The following is a 19,177-nucleotide window of genomic DNA, read 5'->3' on the forward strand; positions in this document are numbered from 1 at the left end:
TGGCTGGGCTGGACCGCGCCAGGCTGAGCCACGGGTGATCGAGCAGTGGGACAGGGGCCTGAGGCAACCCAGGCTGCATGAAGGCATCCGAGTAATTAATTAACCTCTCCCAAAGCAGCCCTGGCATTCCTGATCTTCTGTCTTTAATTCTACCGAGCGTGCTGGGTGGTGAGGAGCTGCTGTATTGTACAGCAAGGTGTGACTTGCAGTGCCGGGAAGGTTGGTGAGTTGGGGTTTTTTAATCGCTTAAAGGTGTCACGTGCAAGTTGCTGGACTGGCTGTGCTGAAACACGCTGAAATATTCTAGTAAAGTGCAAAACATCAGGCCGGGCTTACCTCACCCTGAGCGCCTACCTTGTGAAAGAGCTGCAGTTTATTTTCACCGTATCCAAAGTAAGATTCCCTTCATAGGAAAGTACGGATGTCAAAAAAGTTGTTGGGAAGACGGAGAGCGGATTGCACTCGAGTTCGGGGTGGTCTCCAGTGGTGTCTGTAAGCGGGGGTAGGTACGCGGCGGCTTTGTCGGTGACAGGGTTGGTGATGTACTCGGAAGCGGTCTGCGTGTGCTCCGCCACCTCCACCGCTATCCTCTGGTAGAGGTCGGGAAGCTGCTGCTCATAAACCTCCCCGTCTGCCGTGCCGGGCAGGGGCTCGTACTCCGGCCCCTCGTGCCCCAAGCTGCTCGCCAGCGGCCAGGCGGCGTGTCCCCTCCTGCCAGCGCTGCTGGAGAGGGGCTTGTCCTGGAGGGCCAGGGGGTCGGCCTTCACCAGGGCTTCCTCTACCTCTGTTGTTTCGGGCTCTTCGAAGCTGCCGGCGCTGTGCAGGAACAGGCTGGAGGGCAAGCTCAGCTCAGCCTGCGGAGGGGCACGCGTGATAATGAATGATGCGATCGATATCCTGTCACCTCCCAGCCCCGCAGTGCAAGCATCCCTCCACACAGCAGCTGATACGGCGAAAAATGAAGGATCTCTGCATTGCTCTTGCATTTAACTTGCCCGATACATCCTACGATACGAGAACAGAGCTTATCCGCTATCAGAGACTGCTGGATTTGCTGCATTAAGAGATCACTGACTTGCACGGCTCCAATCGCTTTTTCTTCTGGAGGTGGTGGGATTAGAAGAAAAAAAAAAGTACAATTTACCTTCATAGACGTGTAGCTCTTGGCCCATGTAGCGTTAGCTGGGTCTGGAATGGCTTTGCTCTGCCACTGCGGCATAAGCGCAGAGAGGAGCGAGTGTAATCTGCAGATTGAATAGGTGCAATTAAAAGCATGAATGCCGATACCTGCGGCGCTGACCTGGGACGTGTTTGGGCATGTGATTACCGAAGAGCTCGGTGTAATCGTGAAGCCACCTTAGCAGGGACCTGCGGAGTCCCCGGCTGGGTGGGGAGCACCTCAGTGTTGGCTGGCGGGGGAACGCAGCTCTCGAGCAGAGGCAAGTGCCCGGCATCCTGCTCCTGCCAGCCCCTGCCAGATGTTTGCCTGCGAGGGCTCACAGCAGCCCTGCGGGCAGAGCTTGCCCTGGAAAATCCGGCTGGGGACACGTGCGTGTTGCTCTAAAGGAAAACAGTTTTTAATCTCGGGGTTTAACTTCGCTCCCAGCCCGGGTTAATTGCCAAGGACTGTACCTCTTCAGTTCTGTTTTGGCGGAAGCAGACCTTGGGCTCTAGGTTAAAAATTCACAATATGTATGAAATAAGGCTATGTTTTAAGCTCAATGGGTGTTCTTATTATCATTTGTGTACTCTGAAACCTTTATTCAGAACAATCCTCGCTGTTCCCCAAGGTGCTCTGAAAGGACGTGACCATCCCTTCTAATAACAATTCTGTGTTTTATTGGAACGTAACAGATGGATCCACTCACACTTTTCTTGCCGGAGGCACAGAACAAATGCAGGCTGAGAGGATGAAGAAGCTGCAGGTAAGCACAACAGTCATCCAGTCCCCAGCACCTGAAATACAGAACACCCATCATTCATCTTATTAAAAACAAAAAATAAAAAATTTACATACACTAGTTCAAGTTGGACAACAGTCATGGCCTGACCAGTGTTTGCACTCATAAAACATACCGACAATTTTTTGGTTCAGAATCAGGAATCTGGACGGACTGTTGGCTTTGTAACATAAAGATGCCTACCAACGTCTGGAGGTACGCAGTCCACAACCCAAACCACGCAATTGCTGATCTCCCTTCCAGTACTGAACCACGCATTGACAGAGGACATAAAGTAGGGGTGGTGCACGCAGCAGAGGGGTGTTAAGAGGGAAAGACCTTACAAAATTTGCTGCATCTTTCGTAAACTGTCAGCGAGTGAACTGTTTCTCAGGGACTGCCTTGGCTTTACTGTGCTTGCACTGCTTCAAATGTAATTTTTGCAAATCCAGATTTTATACCAGGAAAACTTCTAACGTGTCCGGATTGCTTTGATTTCCTCTCCCGCTGACCTCCCTGGGTTTCTCCCGCAGTCCATGGGAGAAACCTGCCTCCCGAGGAGCTGCGGGGAAGAATTCCCCAACGTACGCGACTCGGGAGCTTAAAGTTGTTGTTGTGGCACGTTGCTGGGGAGGAAACACAGCAAAACGAACTTTCTGGCAATACTTAAGCACAAGTTTCATCAATTCCTTTCTCAGGGTTTAGCGATCGTTTGTCCTGTTCTGGGCTCGCCACACATCTGATCAAAACCATCCGTCTTGCAGGACAGAAACCCTGATGGCTGCCGTTAGCTGCGGTCAGAAGTCTTTGGGAGAAGGTCTTGCTTCTGCATCCTCTGGGACGCCCGGGAACAGGGGCCGCGCACACGATGCTGTGCTCCTCAGGAAGGCTCCGAGGTCACGGCTGCTTTGGTGACCACAGGACCAGAGAGCCACCGACCCACGGGAGATGTGGAGGGCAGGACTTTCTGCATGGGTACCTGTGCCGGAGCTTGATGCACACAGATACCTGGGCCAGCAGCTCGAAGGGACCAAACCCTCCTTTCCCCCTCCCAATAACCCATCCTGCTGGCCAGCAACTACTGCCAAATGACTGGTGTCTTGGCACAAAACAGGGAGCTTGAAGACGAAGAGCTGCTGCATTTTAAAACTAGAGATCTTCAGTGGTTAGAGGAGTGGGAAAAGCATTCCCGGTCTGTGGAAAACAGGAGGCCGAGGTCTAGGACCTCTCCTGGCCCCCCGCCCCAGCAGAGACTCATACTTTCCAAGCAGAAGAGCTCGCTGTCGCCCCAGGGCCCCTCTCCAGCAGCCGTCGATGCCGTCATCCACAGGGCATAGTGCTCACCGGGCTGCAGGTCGGGGATGAACCGCGAGCGCCGGGCAGTCGCGTTGGAAATGGCTGGAAGGAAAAGGGGGAGAAGCAAATGAAGCGCCTAGCGCACGTGTTTCCTGCGTTGAACTCCGATGAACTGGGTTTCCAGTGCTTGGAGCACGGAGAGGTATTTGTTACTTTGATTAATTCCCTTTTCTATGTTACTGAATCCCTGGAAGGGCTATAAAAGACCGGGGGGTGACCGGTGCCACTGTAGAGCTGGGACACCCAGGATGCATACCCTGCCCCTTGACTGCTGTTGCTTGGTAAGTTAATGTTTCAATCTAAAGTGAGGTTTGTATGGTGGAACTATGAAACATCCATTAAAAACAGTCGTGCAATTTCTGCATAAAGTTTTTTAAAAAAAAAAAAAAAAGCGCATTTCTTGGGTGGAAGCCTGGGAGTTACGCAGGGGGAGCGAGAGGAGAAAAGCCTGGGGTGTGGGAAGGCGGCGGGTGCTGCCTGGGGTGTGGGAAGGCCGCGGGTGCTGCCTGCCGAGTGGGTCCGAGTGCCTCAGGTGCAGAGTACGCGTTTGTTGGACGGGGCTTTTAGCAAGTCTGTTATTTTACCCTGCCAATAATTGCAAGGGCCTGCGGTGTTGTGCTTTCAGAAGATAACTGATAGAAAAAAAAAAAAAAAAAAGAAAAAAAAGCAGGGAGAAATCTGATAGTTCCACATTCAAAGTAACTTAGCACGATCTAACCCCAAGCTGGAAGCCCTGACCACGCGGTCCTGTCGATGGGCAGCGGTAGCAGAGGGAGCCGACCCTCAGGCTTGCTGCTAGCCCTCACGGCAGACCTGCGACCCCCTGACCGCACGGAGCTCTCTGAAGGCACCCCTCTCCCCCACCCTCCCTCCTCCGCCCGCAGCACATGCACGTCACGTTGGTCTTCACCAGATGCCTACCGTAGACCTCTGGGGCTTCCTCCCTGTCCTTCTTCTGCAGGTATATGTGGTACCCTGTGATGCAGCCCATTTGCTGGTGGGCAGGGATTTCTTCCCATGAAACCAAGACGCCGTTTGCCCGTGGTGTCGCATACACCTGGGGCCCGGCTGATGGTGCTGCAAAACATGAGACTGACTTTTAAAGCTGAACTTAAGCTAGCTTAAAAATCCCCGGGAGAGTATTACTGTGACTTACCTTTTGCTCTTGAGTATCCCCGAACTGATACCACTTGTCCAGCTCTGTCCCGATAGAGTGCAAATACGCTGATCTGATAGCAGACGTTATCTTTTATGTGCTCTAAATAAAGAAATTAAAAGTGGAGAGTTACTAGTTAAAGTCCTTCCAGTCGTGGCTAGAGTATTTACATTAGCTGCTTAAATCTGAGATGAATCTTCTGAGTTATTAACGCATCCTTCATAAAGAAGGAAAGAAATGCTCCTCTGTGATCTGCTATTCAGCTTGGCAGAACCTCGCTGTGCAGAAAGCAAGTGACGCTGGCGCTCGGCGGGGCGAAATCCTGTGTTTCCTCATGGAGCAGCCGCTGCCGGCAGCCCCGTACCCTCCAAGGGAAGCCCGGGACCGCGTTTGGGCCCCGGGGAAAGGGAGGAGGTGAACAGCCGTTACCCGGCTCGTCGCTCTGGGATGTGAGGAGCCGGTTTGGCTGTGCGTGAGGCGACTGGGGAGCCACGGGAGTCTCGCGCCCAGTTTCCCCCCGCTGTGAGCATCCTCCTCCGGGCTGCTCCCGCGGGGCGCGGGAGGTCGGCAGCCTCGCTCCTCTGCTTTCCAAAGCAGCGCACAAAGCGGTGGCCTGAATACGCTGCTTTTTCCAGCTCATTCGGGAGTGGGGATGTAAACACCTCGGAGGCACAGCAGCAGGACAGAGGGGAGGAAAGACCAACGAGGGTAACGCTCGCTGTCACCCCGTCGTAACTTCATAGCTATCCGATGTGCAGAACACTGACACGTCGTACTGGTTGGGATTAGTAACCAACAGTTAGCAGAAAGGAAATAGTCTTTTCTTAAGCCTTTGATCTTTTGTACCTCTAGCTGGCTTGTTTCATTTTGGAAGGACTGGGGTTTTTTAAGAGACGTTTTACTTATCAGATATAAATCTCAGCTGAGAGTGACACTGGAACTGAGCCCAGAGCAGCCACGGATTTACTTTTTTTTTCCATCCCATACAAAAAGCTTTCAATGCCATCATTTCTTATGCTGAACTTACAAAAATTAGAATCTGACTTGTTCCTTAAAAAGCTTTCAGAATAGAACGGTACCTCCGTAACATCCTACCTCGCGCGGGCGTTACCTGCTATCACTGCGGACAGGTTGGACGCTGGAAGCTTTACCCAGGCTGGACGGGGCTCCGGGCGCGCGTTCCTCTGGGTGTCTGCCCACTCCACCACGTATCCGCTGATGGACGCAGTCGACCTGACGGGCGGATTCCAGCTGACGAGGATGCTGCTATTTCCCATGGCTGCGGCAGAGACTTTCTGAGGAGGAGGTAGGTCTTGCAGGGGAGAAAGAACAAGCAAACGGACACCGTCAGCACAAACTTGCCTTAACCTCAGGTGGACTCGGTGAGTTTGATGTATGGTGTTTACTGTGCCTCGTCCTGTCTGGCACCACGCAACGTATAAAAATAAACTGCCATTGAAATTTTAAACCGCTCCTCTGATAGAGCCACAAACATGTCATCTCCACTAGACCAAAGCTCTTGCTTTCACAGCTAGAGCCGGGTTATTTTTTCCTGCGGGAGGAAAGGTTGGGGAAGTCGCCCATTTTTCACCCGTAGTATAAAACCAGCGTCTTTTCCGCACTGTTTTCCTAAGAAATACAAGTTCTTGTCTTACTGCCTCCAAACAACCAGTGATATTTCTGCACCAATCCTCTCTCTGCCTAATGAAGGGGCTCATGTAATCAATGCAGCCTGCGAGCTGAGGAGCTGTGCATCTGCCTCCGGAGGAGGGCGAGCGTCCCGCTGGTGTTCGATGCAGCACTGGGAAAAGGTGAAATACTTGGTGGTTCTGTCACTGTTTTACTGACGTTACACCAGGACAAGTGCAAATAGAGAACTGCCTCTTTGAACAAACCCCCCGAGACCGCGAGGCTCCGTCGTGCCTGGTGCCGGCACAGGAAACTCGGGGCTGGGGGCGTTCAGGGAACGCTGCTTAATTTTGCTGCGCGGGTACAGCAGCGTGCAATTTCGCAGGAGGTAAAGCTTGTGTGATTTCCCTTCACCATCACCTTCCCTTCAGTCCCGCCACCTCTCTCATGTGAAAAAAAACCCAACCCTTTTTTTTTTTTTTGGCGTGGTTAATTTTCTGCTGTGTCAGGTCCCTGGATGGCTGGCGGCGTGGCTCACGCCAGCATCGGCAGGAGGAGTTGAGGTGCAATTACAGCAGTACCAATGCAGGGCAACTTCACGGGTCACGAAACTGCACCCCTGACCACGCTGAAAACTGGATCTGCAGATCCCTGAAGATTCATTGAGATGGACCTTGATGAGCACGAGGTGGTGGGACCTGAACGCTTCCATGGTGCGTAGCAGGAGGCAGAGCACTGGTGGTATTCCCCGTGGTCCAGACCCAGCAGAAGCCCTTACCCTGGATGCCCAGGTCGGTCACGACGGTTGCAGGGGGGGACCTGCCCCTTGAGTTCTCGGCGGTGACCGTTATCTTGTAGTGCCCCCTCGGCGTGACTCTGGCGTGGCTGGTTTGGGTGGTGAGGTGTGCTTCTGCCGCGGGGCTCCGCTGGGCCAGGGCTTCGAAGGTCACTGCGTACCGCAGGATTCTCCCTCTCGCCTCCGACTCGCTCAAAGCCTGCGAGGAAAGCGCGTTTGTTACTCTCTGATGATGATGATGATAAGCAAAGGCTGCAGAAAGCTGACGGTACCAAACCGGGGTGCCCGGGAAGGTTTCAGACCTGCTCGTGGAGGAAGGTGTGGTTGACCATTTGTGAGCCAAATATTTCAGCTGCTTTTAAACGAACCTACGACCACGAAAGGGATCTCTGTGTCACACCTACAAGCCCTCCTGAGCGAGGCTTTAGCAAGCCCTGTGGTTTGTCCCCCCCGGCGCTGGGATTCCCGGGATGGCTTCGGCGCATCTCCCTAGCCCGATGCTCAAGCTGCCCCGCTTAAGTGAGGAACTGTCACTTCAAGGTAGGTTTTTTTCTCTTCCTTTTCTGCTCTAATAGTAAAGAGGTTATTTACAGCGACAGCGTTACTTGACTACAGCACGTACCTGTTAATGTTCTTTGGTAACCGATTATCAGTTTTTACTTTCTTTTCCTCTAAAAGCTGGAGGAAACAAGCAGCGCTACAGAGATTGCTCGCTCACTTGTTGAGACTGCTTTCTTCTGGAATACTTTTTTTTTTTAATTTAACTTAAGATCTGTTGGCCTGAAGTACAGCTAATGCATTTTAAAGGCAGCATAGTTTCCCCATCAGTACCAACCTAAGAATACCTGTTCATAAGCGAACGCACACTTCTCTTGCCTAAAACAGTGGTTTTTTCCAAAGAAAGCTAGTGTCCTTGCTGCAGAATTTCCCTTCTCCACCATGATTTTGCGCATTTGTGTAAAACTGTACCATGTAACAGCCTATTCTGGTTTTTCCCTTGCTTTTGCTGCTGCCCAGCCCCATGACCCATGCTCTCCATTCCCAAGCCTTATCCCAGCTCCGTCACCGCCCTGCTCTTGGGAATCCGGGGCATCCAGCCACATGAAATGAGTTAATTCCCCAATGGTAGGGCCGAGAGCATGCATTTCCCTGAGAGTCTCTCTTAAGGTTGCATATCTTTTTTTTATTTCTTATTTATTTTTCCTGTTTAATTCCAGTTTAGTGAAGCTCTCTTGCTGCTGTTGATTTTCCAGCAGTACAGCTGGGGCCGGGGAAACACGCAGCCCCCTCCTGCCTTGGGTCTGAATTCAAGCCACGCTTTTCACAAGGGGGAAAAGGCGTATTAACTGCACAGCTGGATTTGTAAAAATGAGCCATTTTTGATTTGGGGAAAATCCCGATTTTTACTTAAAGCCATGCTAAAGAATTATTTAAATTCAGCCACTTAGAACACACACCTCTGCAAAGCCAGTCGGTGCTGCCCCGTGTAACACCTCGCGCTGGTTTTTCCACCCCGGGTGCCTGCAGCTGTACTATCGGTTTCTGAGTTTCCTGCAGTTCCCACCCAGCCAGCTCACTTGTTTGGCTGTTTTTTTGTCATAACACAACAAAAAAAAAAAGGATAGAGGGGAAAAAAACACTTTTAAAAATAGGAAAATGTTTGCAGTTTTACAATCACTTTGGCAGTGGCTCGGGACAAATGCGGTGCTGAAACCACTCTGAAAGCCTGCTGAAATGAAGTTGGGGATCCTTTCTTTGGCATTAGCGTGCAAATGTGGAGACATATAACGGTAGTACGTTGTACTGAGTCTGAGTCTTTTGCTTTGTAGCTGTCGTGAAAACTATAAAAGCAAGGTATTGCACCCATTTTATGAATGATGCCGCAGGAAGTCTGCTTCGACACAGAAAGCATCGCCAGCTCGCTATTGCAAGGTAAAGGTCTTTAAGGGAAATGTCTTAAAGCCACAACGGCTGGAGTCACATAATCACATGAGATTTTCTGCTTTCACTTACAGCATGGTGCTGCTTGGTGTGGGGAGAAGGTCAAGACTGGAAGGTTATCTAGAGATTGCAAACTGGAAGTCAAAGATAATTTATGCTTTAAAAAAAAATAATCTTACTGGCTTTGAAATAAAACCATAGCAAAACGCCTCACAATCCAAAAATTCCTCTTGGAGCTGGCTTTAAGTATTGGGCAGGTAATACTGGAGAAGCTCAGCACCCAGCCCCGGTGACAGGGCTTGGTTTCACGGGGAACGTCGGTATCGCAGACCTGGCGTAAGCCTTTTCCCCTGAGCTGGATGGTCACGTACGGTAACGTGGAATTTTTACCTTACAGCTGGGTTTTAATCTGAATTCTTTTTGAATTTTCCCTTGCAGGGTCTCAGGCCCCAGCTCACAGACCCAAACAACCGACTTTTTTTGACTCCGAGTTTGTCCAACTTCAGATCTGCAGCTCTATTATTAACAAACCCTTTTGCACGTGGTTTGCCCATCACCTGCTTCACACATGTAGAGAAAACCAATTTCTTCCTGCTGCTGCTGCATGACAAGAGCCTCGACCGACCGTCCTGCCACACAGCAGCGACATGGATGGGACCCTTCCGGTTGCCCAAACTACATCCAGCTCTTACATATTTTAGAGTTTGGTCACCTTAAGGGGCTATAACAATAAATTGCCTCTTCTGCCTCCCCCATTCTTCATTGCTCTGTTCTTCATGCAGGGCAGGAACACCTCTGAAGGAAGCTCATATCCAAAAGCGGACGCACAAGGTGTGTGCACATGGAGAACGTGGGGCATGGTGTCCTCCTGGCCTCCCAGAACTCCTGCCTGACCACATGTGGCAACCACGGCAAAGAACGACGAGGCAGAGGACGAAGAGAGGGAGAAACTTATTAGAAAACAAATTAGGAAGTCTGTAAGGTTGTTATCTGTCCCCTTAGACACGTCATCAGGGACATAGGTCCCCTTGTGGAAAGGGGGAGGGAACGTGTATCTGTGAAAGGTGGTCACTGAGCTGCGGTACCTCCACTTCTCTTCACTGATGTGATGTGCTGGGAACGAGTTATACTTCCAGCACGACAGAAAGTTTGGGGAACTGTAGAAGGGAAATTGTAGGTGGAAAAGAGTTGCTGAATCTCCTGGGGGAAGCAAGCCTTGGGTAGCAGAGCTGGTCCCTGGCCCTGGCCCTGGCCCTGGTAAAAGCCCTGCGCTCTCCCTGGGTTCAGTCCTTTCCTGCGAACACATAAACCAGAGTTCCCCCCCATCTGCCCAGGCTCCGCTTAACTTACCTTCCAAAAAAGAGAGATGTTCTGCCGTTGAGAGTCCACGTCCTGCTGCCGGTACCAGATGTCCAGGAGCCCGGTCGGCACTGGGGTGGGAAGGAAAAGGAGAGCAGCATTACTGGCTGTATTTTGAAGGAAACAAAGACGACATTGGGTAGGCGAAGGAGGTAAAAATCCTGAGACAATTAAAATTTCAGATTTAAAACGTCCCTGAAATGAAGCAATATGTAATAGCCTGTATTTGCTGTTGCAGCTGGAATTCAGCTGCGTTGATGACTGCCCACATGCTGGTACTCATGAAGAGAACAAGCCGTAATCCCAAGAGAGGATTGGGAAAGAGAGTCTGCTGGTGACTTTGTCCTGCGCTCGGCAATCAGGATGGCTCCCAAGGAAGCCCATGCATCAAAGTGACAGTATTAGCTCTCATCTTTGCATAAAAGTTGAGGCTAGTTAAGGTCCTTGGGGTTGGCTACTTCAACCCTAAAACAACGGGCAGCTTCAGGTGATAGGGTTTGTAGGATCTGCAGGATTTCACAGTCTGGTTCTCGGCCATAAACGTCTTTAACAGCTAGCTGGGTAGGACGATTCCCCTTATAGTCACAGAGTGACTGGAAACCCTTGATGTTTTGAATAAACCTTCCAAAATAACACTAAAGCAAACTTCTGGCTGCAGAAACTGGTGAACAATGTGCTCTGACAGTTCAGAACCAGATAAAGACACATAAAGAAAGCCAATGTGACCAAAGATAACACAGTTTGGTTCCTCGCGGTCCCTCACCAAAAGAAACCCATCAAATTCAAATAATAACTGCTCCTAACAGCCTAAGCAGCAGGCAGCTGGTGGACAATCCCAGCTAGAATGGGGCTCCTGCTATTTGCTAAATTCAAAGACAGAAAAAATCCTCAGTGCCAGCAATGTTAAGAGCTGTTTGTCCTGTATTAACTGCAAAGAGCGACTGGAATAGAAACAACAAGAAGGACCGACAGACGACATAAAACCAGAGCACGCTCGCTGTGAGCGAGGGAGGAAGGGGCAAGCTCAAAGAAGGAAAAAATAAAATATGGGATTGCATCTGTCGGGCTCCAGCCCAGATTTTAAAGTTCATTTCACTTGTGAACCACATAAATCAGCTGGGGGGAAAAAAAACCTCACTTATGAGCAGTGCTTGCGTAAAGCAAGTTTTGTGGCTGGTCAGAGGAAGAGGAAAAAACTTAGCTTGTTGAAAAGGTATACTCCTGCCTTTGCAAAAGGCTAAAGTCACGTGTAGAACTTCAGCTCCTTCAAAGAAGGGCAGCCATGGTCTACCCAGAGCTGCTCGCCTGGAACCTCCCCTTGCTGTCACCTAGTCTGAGGACAGAAAATGCTGAAAAGATTCTCGTTTCATGGCATCGGCTGGGTAGCAGAGCGATGACCACAAATGCCGTAGCAAGCCAGGGTGCATCGAGAAGGTTGAGAAAACTGGTGAGAGGAAGCTGGGGGAGGGAAGGAAAAGTTCACACCTTCTGCATCAATCAATGCTTCTTACAGAAACTGATGCTGTCAGTAGTGGTAAATAGCGTGAGTAATAATGGCGCTAGCCTGAAGAGTTTATAGTAATTCACAAAAAAGAGCAATGAAAGCCAAGTAGGAGATGAAAGGAGGGGATGCCAAAGCAGCCGACACGTCTTTGTTGAAACGCAAACTTCTGAGAAGGTTCCTTCTCCCGTAAGAACTGAAAGTTTTGCAGCATGTGAGTTCGTGCAGGTCAGGGTGAAGGCAGGCAGCAGGTACGTGAGCCCGCGGCCAGCCCAAGGCAGCCAATGTTCGAGTTGGCAGAAATTAGTAGGGTTGCCCTCAGGTCGGTGCTGTGTGTCCCTGGAGTCTGCTGTGCCGTCCTCTGGAGCAGAAACGTTCTTTGCTCAGCTGATTCCTGGCGGGATCTCTCTCTCTCCCGAACGCCTGCCCAGGTTCTGCTCTGCTGAAGCTGCCCAGGTCTCCAGCGACTCCACGGCGTGGTGGAGGAGGCCGCCAACTGAAAGAACTTCTCTACTTGGGAGAAGATGACTTGGCAAAATTTAAACTGCTCTGTTAAAACCTGCCAGCATCAGCAGAACTGAGAGAGTGCAGGCAGTTTCCTGGCCAATTCACCCAACTTCTCAGCAAATTGTTGGGTGAACGCAAGGACCCAGAGCGTGTCACCCAAGCTGTGGTTCATCAGCACCGGAGGGGGACGTAGCAGTCAGCCTGACCTGAGTACGGGCTTGTTGCAGGAATTCAGTGAAGTGCTGAGATATGAACCAGTACAGAATATTTTTCTTTCCCCAGCTAAGCTGCACAACTGTCTCTGCCTTTTCCAGATGTGCCACGATGGCTCCGGGCAACGCGGAGAAAATTCCTCCAGCCTTCAACAGTGTCAAAGGAAAATATCCTTCAGACCTTCCGAGTGAACTCTTGAAATACCTGTTTTGCAAGAAACTCCAACAGCTTCATTTTTTGTTCATCAAAAAAGCAATTCTGTACAGAAGTTATTTCCCTGTTGGCTCTGTGTCTGGATCTACAGAGGCTCTGCAAAGCAACCAGCAAAAACCCAGCAGCGTTTTGACTTCATTAGCTGAGGTCTCCGCTTGTACGCAGAGGTTAGACACAGGCTTAGCGCAGGAGGAGCCATCCCCTGTTACCTGCTTCTGGAGTCCGGGTTTGGTACGCCCGCCAGTTGCTCCACAGTCCTCGCTCAGGGTGAATTTTACAGCTGACCTGAAATTCGTAGGCTGTATGAGGCTCCAGACCGTAAAGACTGCACTTCTCCCTGTTTAAGCTTTCAACCTTTAATGAAGATAAAGGACGCATAATGTTAAACTCGGGAGGAAATAAAGGTTGAAGGCAGTGACGAGCTGAATTATTAATGCCCAAAGGAAGCCCAGCCAGCCAAAACAAGTCTTTAAAAAACAATAGGGAAAACCCTGATCTGAGGCAACTTTAACAACTCCAAGAAGGGTGCAATGAATCATCAGGCTTGCAGTTCTTCATCAGAAAAATCCCTCACGTAATTATGTGAAGGTAACAAATTTTCTGTTCACGTGTTTTACTCAACTTCAAGCAATACATTTATTTTACCACTTAAAATAAAAGCAGAGATTTCCAATCAGCATTAGGGAAGGCACAAACGTTTGGAAATTGCACGCCTGTAGCTGTGAGCTACAATGAGCAGATATGACCATATTCCAATAAATGGCGGGTCAAACATAAGCTCTGATTCTTCAGCGCATCATACAGACACTTGAGGTACGGGGAACTATTCATGCACACAGTTTTTTACAGGATCAGTGTTTTACCTTCCTTCAGTTTTAGATCAATGATAATTTTTGACCAGTAGGCAGTAGCTTTTCTTAAATATGATGTTAGAGAACAGAGGGAGGCAAATCCGGACAAACTGATTCCAGTGAGAAATAACAACATTAAAGCAACCTCCAAGAATCGTAATTTCCTTCACTCTCCAGAAGAGGATTACCGTGCTCCAGGTGTGCCTGCTGAGCGGCCGGTATCTCAGCCTGCAGTGCTGCGCTGCTGCTTCATCGTGCCAAGAAAAGGTGCAGCTGGTTGCAGAAGAATTTTCAAATTCCACTGAAAAGTTGGGAGGATGTGGTTTCACTAGCAGCAAGAAGAGAAACAAGCAAACAGCGCTCAGATAGGCAGCACAGCTCGGGACGGGGGGTACATGGAAAACAGAATTACTGGGTTAGGCTGGATGGATGCTTTTTCTCAGAGGGTTAAACGAGAAAGCGCTCAAAGTGTTTTCACGTCTTTTGAAAGGGCTGGGACTAACTGAAAGGCAGTAAGTAATGCATTTACCGATGTCTATTAGCGTGAACACGAGCGGCTGTGAAAAAGCACTTCCTAGCTCATTGGAGGCGGCAACCACAACGGTGTAAGTAGAGTCAAAATTCAACTTGCTCAGAGCCAGCGAGCCAAACTTCTTATTCAGACTTTCTTCTGAAACACATAAGACATCCGTCCCATTTGACAGCCTGGAACAGAAGGAAAATGCTTGCTTAACACTCTTCTGTACAGCAAGAAAGCTAAACCCTGGGTGCTCGGGGCACGGCTCACGTCCCCGTACGGTCCCTTGAGGCTGCGGCTTCCCTGCAGGTCAGCGCTCCGGGGAGGACCACTGCACTGACGGCCAGGTTGGCCCTTGAGAGGTCTGCCCGCTTGAAGACAGCGGGTATGGTAAAGCCCCCGCTAGCTCGATCGGTGGCAAAGGTGTTAGACTGCTTTTTGGGGTTAATCGCAGGCAAAGGAAATACTGGATTTCCACTGAGCTGCAAGGATGTGAGTAGGTTCTTTTTAATAATAGAACGGTTACCTAATATTGATTACCTAATATTTCTCTATGAATGAGCATAGGTGTTGGCACACAGAATTTGGGGGATGATGGATTTTGGTTTTTTACGTAAGTTAGTGATTAAAAATGTAATTTATCTGCAGTTTAATGGTCAGACCGCATGAATTCAAACACAACCTTTAATTCTCAATCTGTCGTTCAACCCATTGCCTTGAGTAAATCATTTAGCTTCTCTGTGTATTTTCTTCCACCTGAATCAGAGATGTTTATATCATGTTGCTTCAGGCCGACCTTTCATAATTTGTAATATACTTAATAACTTACTAGCAAGCACTGCTATACCTCTGTGGACCGTTACAACACTTGCAGGACTGGTTATCCACACTTCCCTACCCTTCTGCACGTTACCCGTATGTTCTCCTTCTGCTTAGACAGCAGTGACAGGTTTCTACAAGCTGCTAAGAAAGTTGCTGCTGCCTTGGCCAACAGAAGCAGGTGAAGAAGAAGAAGCAGGTGAAGAAGAAGCAGCAGGTGAAGAAGAAGAAGGTGGTGAAGAAGAGTGAGCCTTGCAGGGCACGGAGATGGTCAACATGCAGCACCTTGGAAATAAATGGGGAGTAGTTCAACCTACCCAGCAGTTTGCAAAGGGCAAAATTAATTTGTTCTACCCAGATGTTTGCTTGAATAGAGGTTTTTAATAAGGTTCCTCCTGTGCTTGGTCAGGTCTCCTAACGGGCCTTGATGGGCTCTAGGGAGCCTTTGCTCCTTCCCCACAGTTTGCTGCAGAAGTCTCCACAAGCTTTCTCAGGGCAGGCTCAGCAAAACCAGAGAGAGCAAAAATACAGGTTGGGTCTAAAACGGGAAGCAAAAATAACACATTTCCAAGCAAAGTCCCTCTCCATCTCTTTAGCTAAACTCCAGGACAGAGTGAGCAGCTCCATTTGCAGGATTGCTGGTGCAGGCACTGCTAACCACAGGATCACTAAATAGAGGAGACCCACCATGGGAAAGCAGCAGGTTCGAGCAGCCGTTTTCAGACCACTTCCACTCCTAACCTTCCCTTTCCAAAAGGGAGCCATGTCTTGGCACACCCTCTTTACCTGCTGAACGCAGAAGGAGCCAAACTGCTGCTGTGAACTGAAAAGGGGCTTTAACTGCTCCAGGTGGCTTCTGTGATCACGGCAGCCTTGGGTTGACTTATTCATAAGCCAAGTCTTTCGTGTGCTTTGATAAGGGTAAATCTTCACTAAACGGTGTGGAAAAAAAAGCTCTGAGATACCATTATATGAAAGAACCTCCATCCCTGCGTTACTTACCGTATTACGTATGTAGTGTTGATGTACGTGAGCCTTCCTTTCTCCCAGGTGCAGGTGGGATGGCCGTCTGTCCCACGCTGGATACACGACACATTTCTTGGCTCATCTGGAGGATCTTAAACAGATAATCTTGTCAGTCTTCCTTAAAGACGATGATTGGAGACATTTTAAGAAATGGTAGGTTTGGTTTTTTGATTGTTTTGGGGTTTTTAAAGAATTTATAGACAAAATATGCGGGCTAATAATTGTTACGTGTGAAAACAGCTGCGTCTGTGATCTCTGCAGCCTGCTGAGACTCTGACACTTGAGCGAAACCCCAGTGACTTTCCAAGGGTACCAGATGAACACAAGTGCTTAACAGCTCTCCGGACTGGGCACCAAAAGCTTTGCTTAAAGAAATCAACCATTATTCTTTTTTTTCTTTTTTTTTTAAAAAACCAGCACTGATACAGCAGACAACTGCTGCAGCAGCAGCAGCTCATCAGGCTAGAAGAAAATCTAAAGTTTCCTTTAGAATTTTTCTTGCAAATGCCCTGTGTTCTGGAGAGACTGGTGGGTGTCAGGGGTAGAAGAGGAGGGAGTACGATATTTGCTCTGAGCAGGCAGTTTTATTTATCATCTCTCCATTTATCAAAAACAGAGAGTCGCACAGTTCCAACCAGAAATATTGTAAATACAAAGAGCCAATAAAGTACAGCACCTTTTCTGGAAAAAGGGCACCCGCTGCTCGTTTCTAACACACGTCTCAGAGGTACCACAGGAAACGTTTAAGAACAAGGAATAATTAAATTCTCCTTACCTCCAGATGCTATATCGATTCCACAAATGAGTTTTTTCTTGTATTCGCAAACTATTTTGCACGTAAAGACGTGTTTGCCATATGTATGGACTAGAAACTTAGTGCTTACTGAACTGCCGTAATTGCTAATTAGTTCAGAGCTGTTAAAGAAAATAGCTATCCTGCATTGCTCAGCATGTTGCAGGGGTTTCAGCTGGCATGAGAGGGTGATACTGGTTCCAGGCTGGACATGAGAGGCTGTGTTAGCAGTCATATTCCCTTTGTCACAGGTTTCTGCAGTGCCGCGGGGAGGGTTGCTGGCAGTCACGTTCCCTCTACTGCAGGCTTCTGCAACAGAATGGGAAAACGAACCTTTAACACGAATACGTCGCTTATCTTGTACAACACGCTGCGCTCGAGGAAGAGAATCTCCCCAGATTTATAAGGCAAGAATTCCTGCCTCTGCATGGCAACTCGCGGGATATTGCTGTGCCCAGTCTTCACCGATCTGATTAATTTGCTGGCAGAGTCCGGGACACTTGTGCTGGGGGCAAACGAGCCGAGCAGCAGCGGGAGGTAAGGGAAAATGCGGGAGCACCCTTTCTCTTTACTTGTGAGTTCTGAAAGTCTTTGTGGCAGCTAACTGCAGAGATGTGTTCTCACGTACCCAACAGCTCTGCCTTGAACTAAACCAAATAACCTCCCTGCATAACTTATTAGCAACTACTTGCTATACACTGCACACGCAAACGGAACAGGCTTGCAGCGCCAATTATGCATGCCAATGCCTGAGCGTATATGATTCTATATTTGCCTCTTTTGCTGAGAGCCGAGGCCGTTCCCCTGCCCGCGGTCGCTCCCAGCCGCGCAGCCAGCGTGCGGAGCCCTGCCAGACCAGGCGCGGCTGCCCACAGCCTGCCCAGACCATCAAGGTCATTGCCGTAGCGAGCGGGAGGACACTCAGCCGTAGCAGCAGATCAAGGAGTTCCTAAGGAAATTACAGTATAAACCTAATCAAGCATCAATTTTTACTCTCTCTAATAAGAAAGGTGTTTACTAGTACGCCACACAGAAGCTGAAAAAAACCCTTAATGAGTCTGAGTGCTTCTTTTAAGTGATAATTGCTATGTAGGGGGGAAAAAAAACACCTTACCTGCTGTGAAGTGCAGGAACAACCAAATTGCTGCGGGCACAATCCATGCAAATAGCATTTTGCTCCCTATAGAGAAATGAATTCCTTTTACCAGTTCCTAAATGTGGGAAAATCATTTACAGATATTTGTATTTTACTATTTTACGACTTCAGAAAATCCAGAATCCTTATTTCATGAGACCTTTCTAATTAACATTCTCTGCTAATACAGCTAAGTTGTGAGTCTGGAGACCCCGTCATAAGCAGCCGCTGATTTTTAGATGGCTCTTCCTAGCGAGAGGCACAAGAGCTAGGGGAATGGCAGAATTAGGGGTACTTTAAAACTCTGTGCTTTAAAACCAGACAACTCTGTGCTTTAGAAAAAGAAATATTTGCTCCCTTCCCCCCAAAGACCCCCTGCGAGCCCAGAACCAAAACTCTTATTGTGAAGGAGGACAAGAACAAACCGTCCGTACCCCTCATGCTGTTTCTCCCCAAGGTATGGTTTGCATGCAATGCTCCGGCACAGCCCACGCCCACCCGAAATCCTGCCCCCTCTTTTGGATGGAGCCCCATTTATGTACCCGGTGAGGACCCCCGTGGGCTCTCCAGCAGGTCTGTGCCCAGACCGTGCCCAGAGGACCCCAAACCCAAGTGAAGTGATCTCATCCCGGATGACTAACACAGTCTCGAGATTCCCAGACCTGAGTATAACTCATAAAATTTTGGCTAAGACCTTGGGAACTAGCAATCTTACAACGTCTTTAGACTGCTTTCCAGGAGGAAAGCCATCCCACACAGCTTATTTAGGGCTATTTAACTCTACCCTACCAGACTAAGCTGCAGGCACAGGCAGTAAGCACACTGTTAACGACACAACCAAACAAAACAGCTTTGAAGTGTTTTAAACTCCACAGCATTGCTCAAAAATTGTGTTCAGATGCAAACCTATATTTACTAGATAAAACCCACTCTCCAGTACTGGAAGTTATGAATACAAACATTTACACAAATTATTCGAGGTCAGCCTGAACTAGGCTCAGTATTTTCCCATGCGTTTTGCAACCAGCATTAACAATTATTTCCTTTTTTACCCTTCCCCTGCAGAACTACAGGATCAGTGAGAATATATTAGATACTTCAGAAGTGAACACACCAACAAGCACTTTCTGTAACTCCCGACCTGTCACAGAGATGCAGCTATTTTAACAACTTGTTGCCATATCGGAAACAAACTACGGTAAAGTGAAATTTTAAATCCTGACTGCTTTTCATGCCATCTTGGATGGAGGGGCACTTCCATGGGGGTGCGTTGCACGATATAGTCTTTGCTACATGTATATTAACATAAAAACAACAAAAAAAGTTATTTCAGGTTGTTTTTATATAACGAGATGGGATCCATTCCATGTTTTTAAAATGAACCGATATCCGAGGTGAATGTGAAATGCATAAGATTTGTCAAAA

The 19,177-nt window shown here is 48.8% G+C and overlaps 1 protein-coding gene and 1 long non-coding RNA gene across 2 annotated transcripts; one reads left to right on the plus strand and one right to left on the minus strand.

Moving 5' to 3' along the window:
- Positions 1-350: 350 nt before the first annotated feature.
- Positions 351-17,792, minus strand: IL12RB2 (interleukin 12 receptor subunit beta 2). Its single transcript, XM_075155556.1, has 15 exons — positions 17,732-17,792; positions 16,600-16,926; positions 15,801-15,915; positions 13,992-14,167; positions 13,651-13,790; positions 12,821-12,965; positions 10,169-10,248; positions 6,860-7,076; positions 5,564-5,764; positions 4,453-4,554; positions 4,218-4,373; positions 3,201-3,338; positions 1,869-1,956; positions 1,145-1,244; positions 351-854 (listed from the first exon to the last, which is right to left on the minus strand). The coding sequence occupies exons 1-15, from the start codon at positions 17,787-17,789 to the stop codon at positions 351-353; spliced, it is 2,547 nt and encodes an 848-aa protein (XP_075011657.1). The 5' UTR covers positions 17,790-17,792.
- LOC142084694 (uncharacterized) lies at positions 14,338-19,125 on the plus strand. The gene is made up of 3 exons (XR_012674423.1): positions 14,338-15,977; positions 16,869-17,154; positions 18,818-19,125. It is a non-coding gene; the product is annotated as an uncharacterized LOC142084694 (long non-coding RNA).
- Positions 19,126-19,177: the final 52 nt, after the last annotated feature.

The sequence above is a fragment of the Calonectris borealis genome, chromosome 8 (genome assembly GCF_964195595.1).
Source record: "Calonectris borealis chromosome 8, bCalBor7.hap1.2, whole genome shotgun sequence".
NCBI classification, from domain to species: domain Eukaryota; kingdom Metazoa; phylum Chordata; class Aves; order Procellariiformes; family Procellariidae; genus Calonectris; species Calonectris borealis.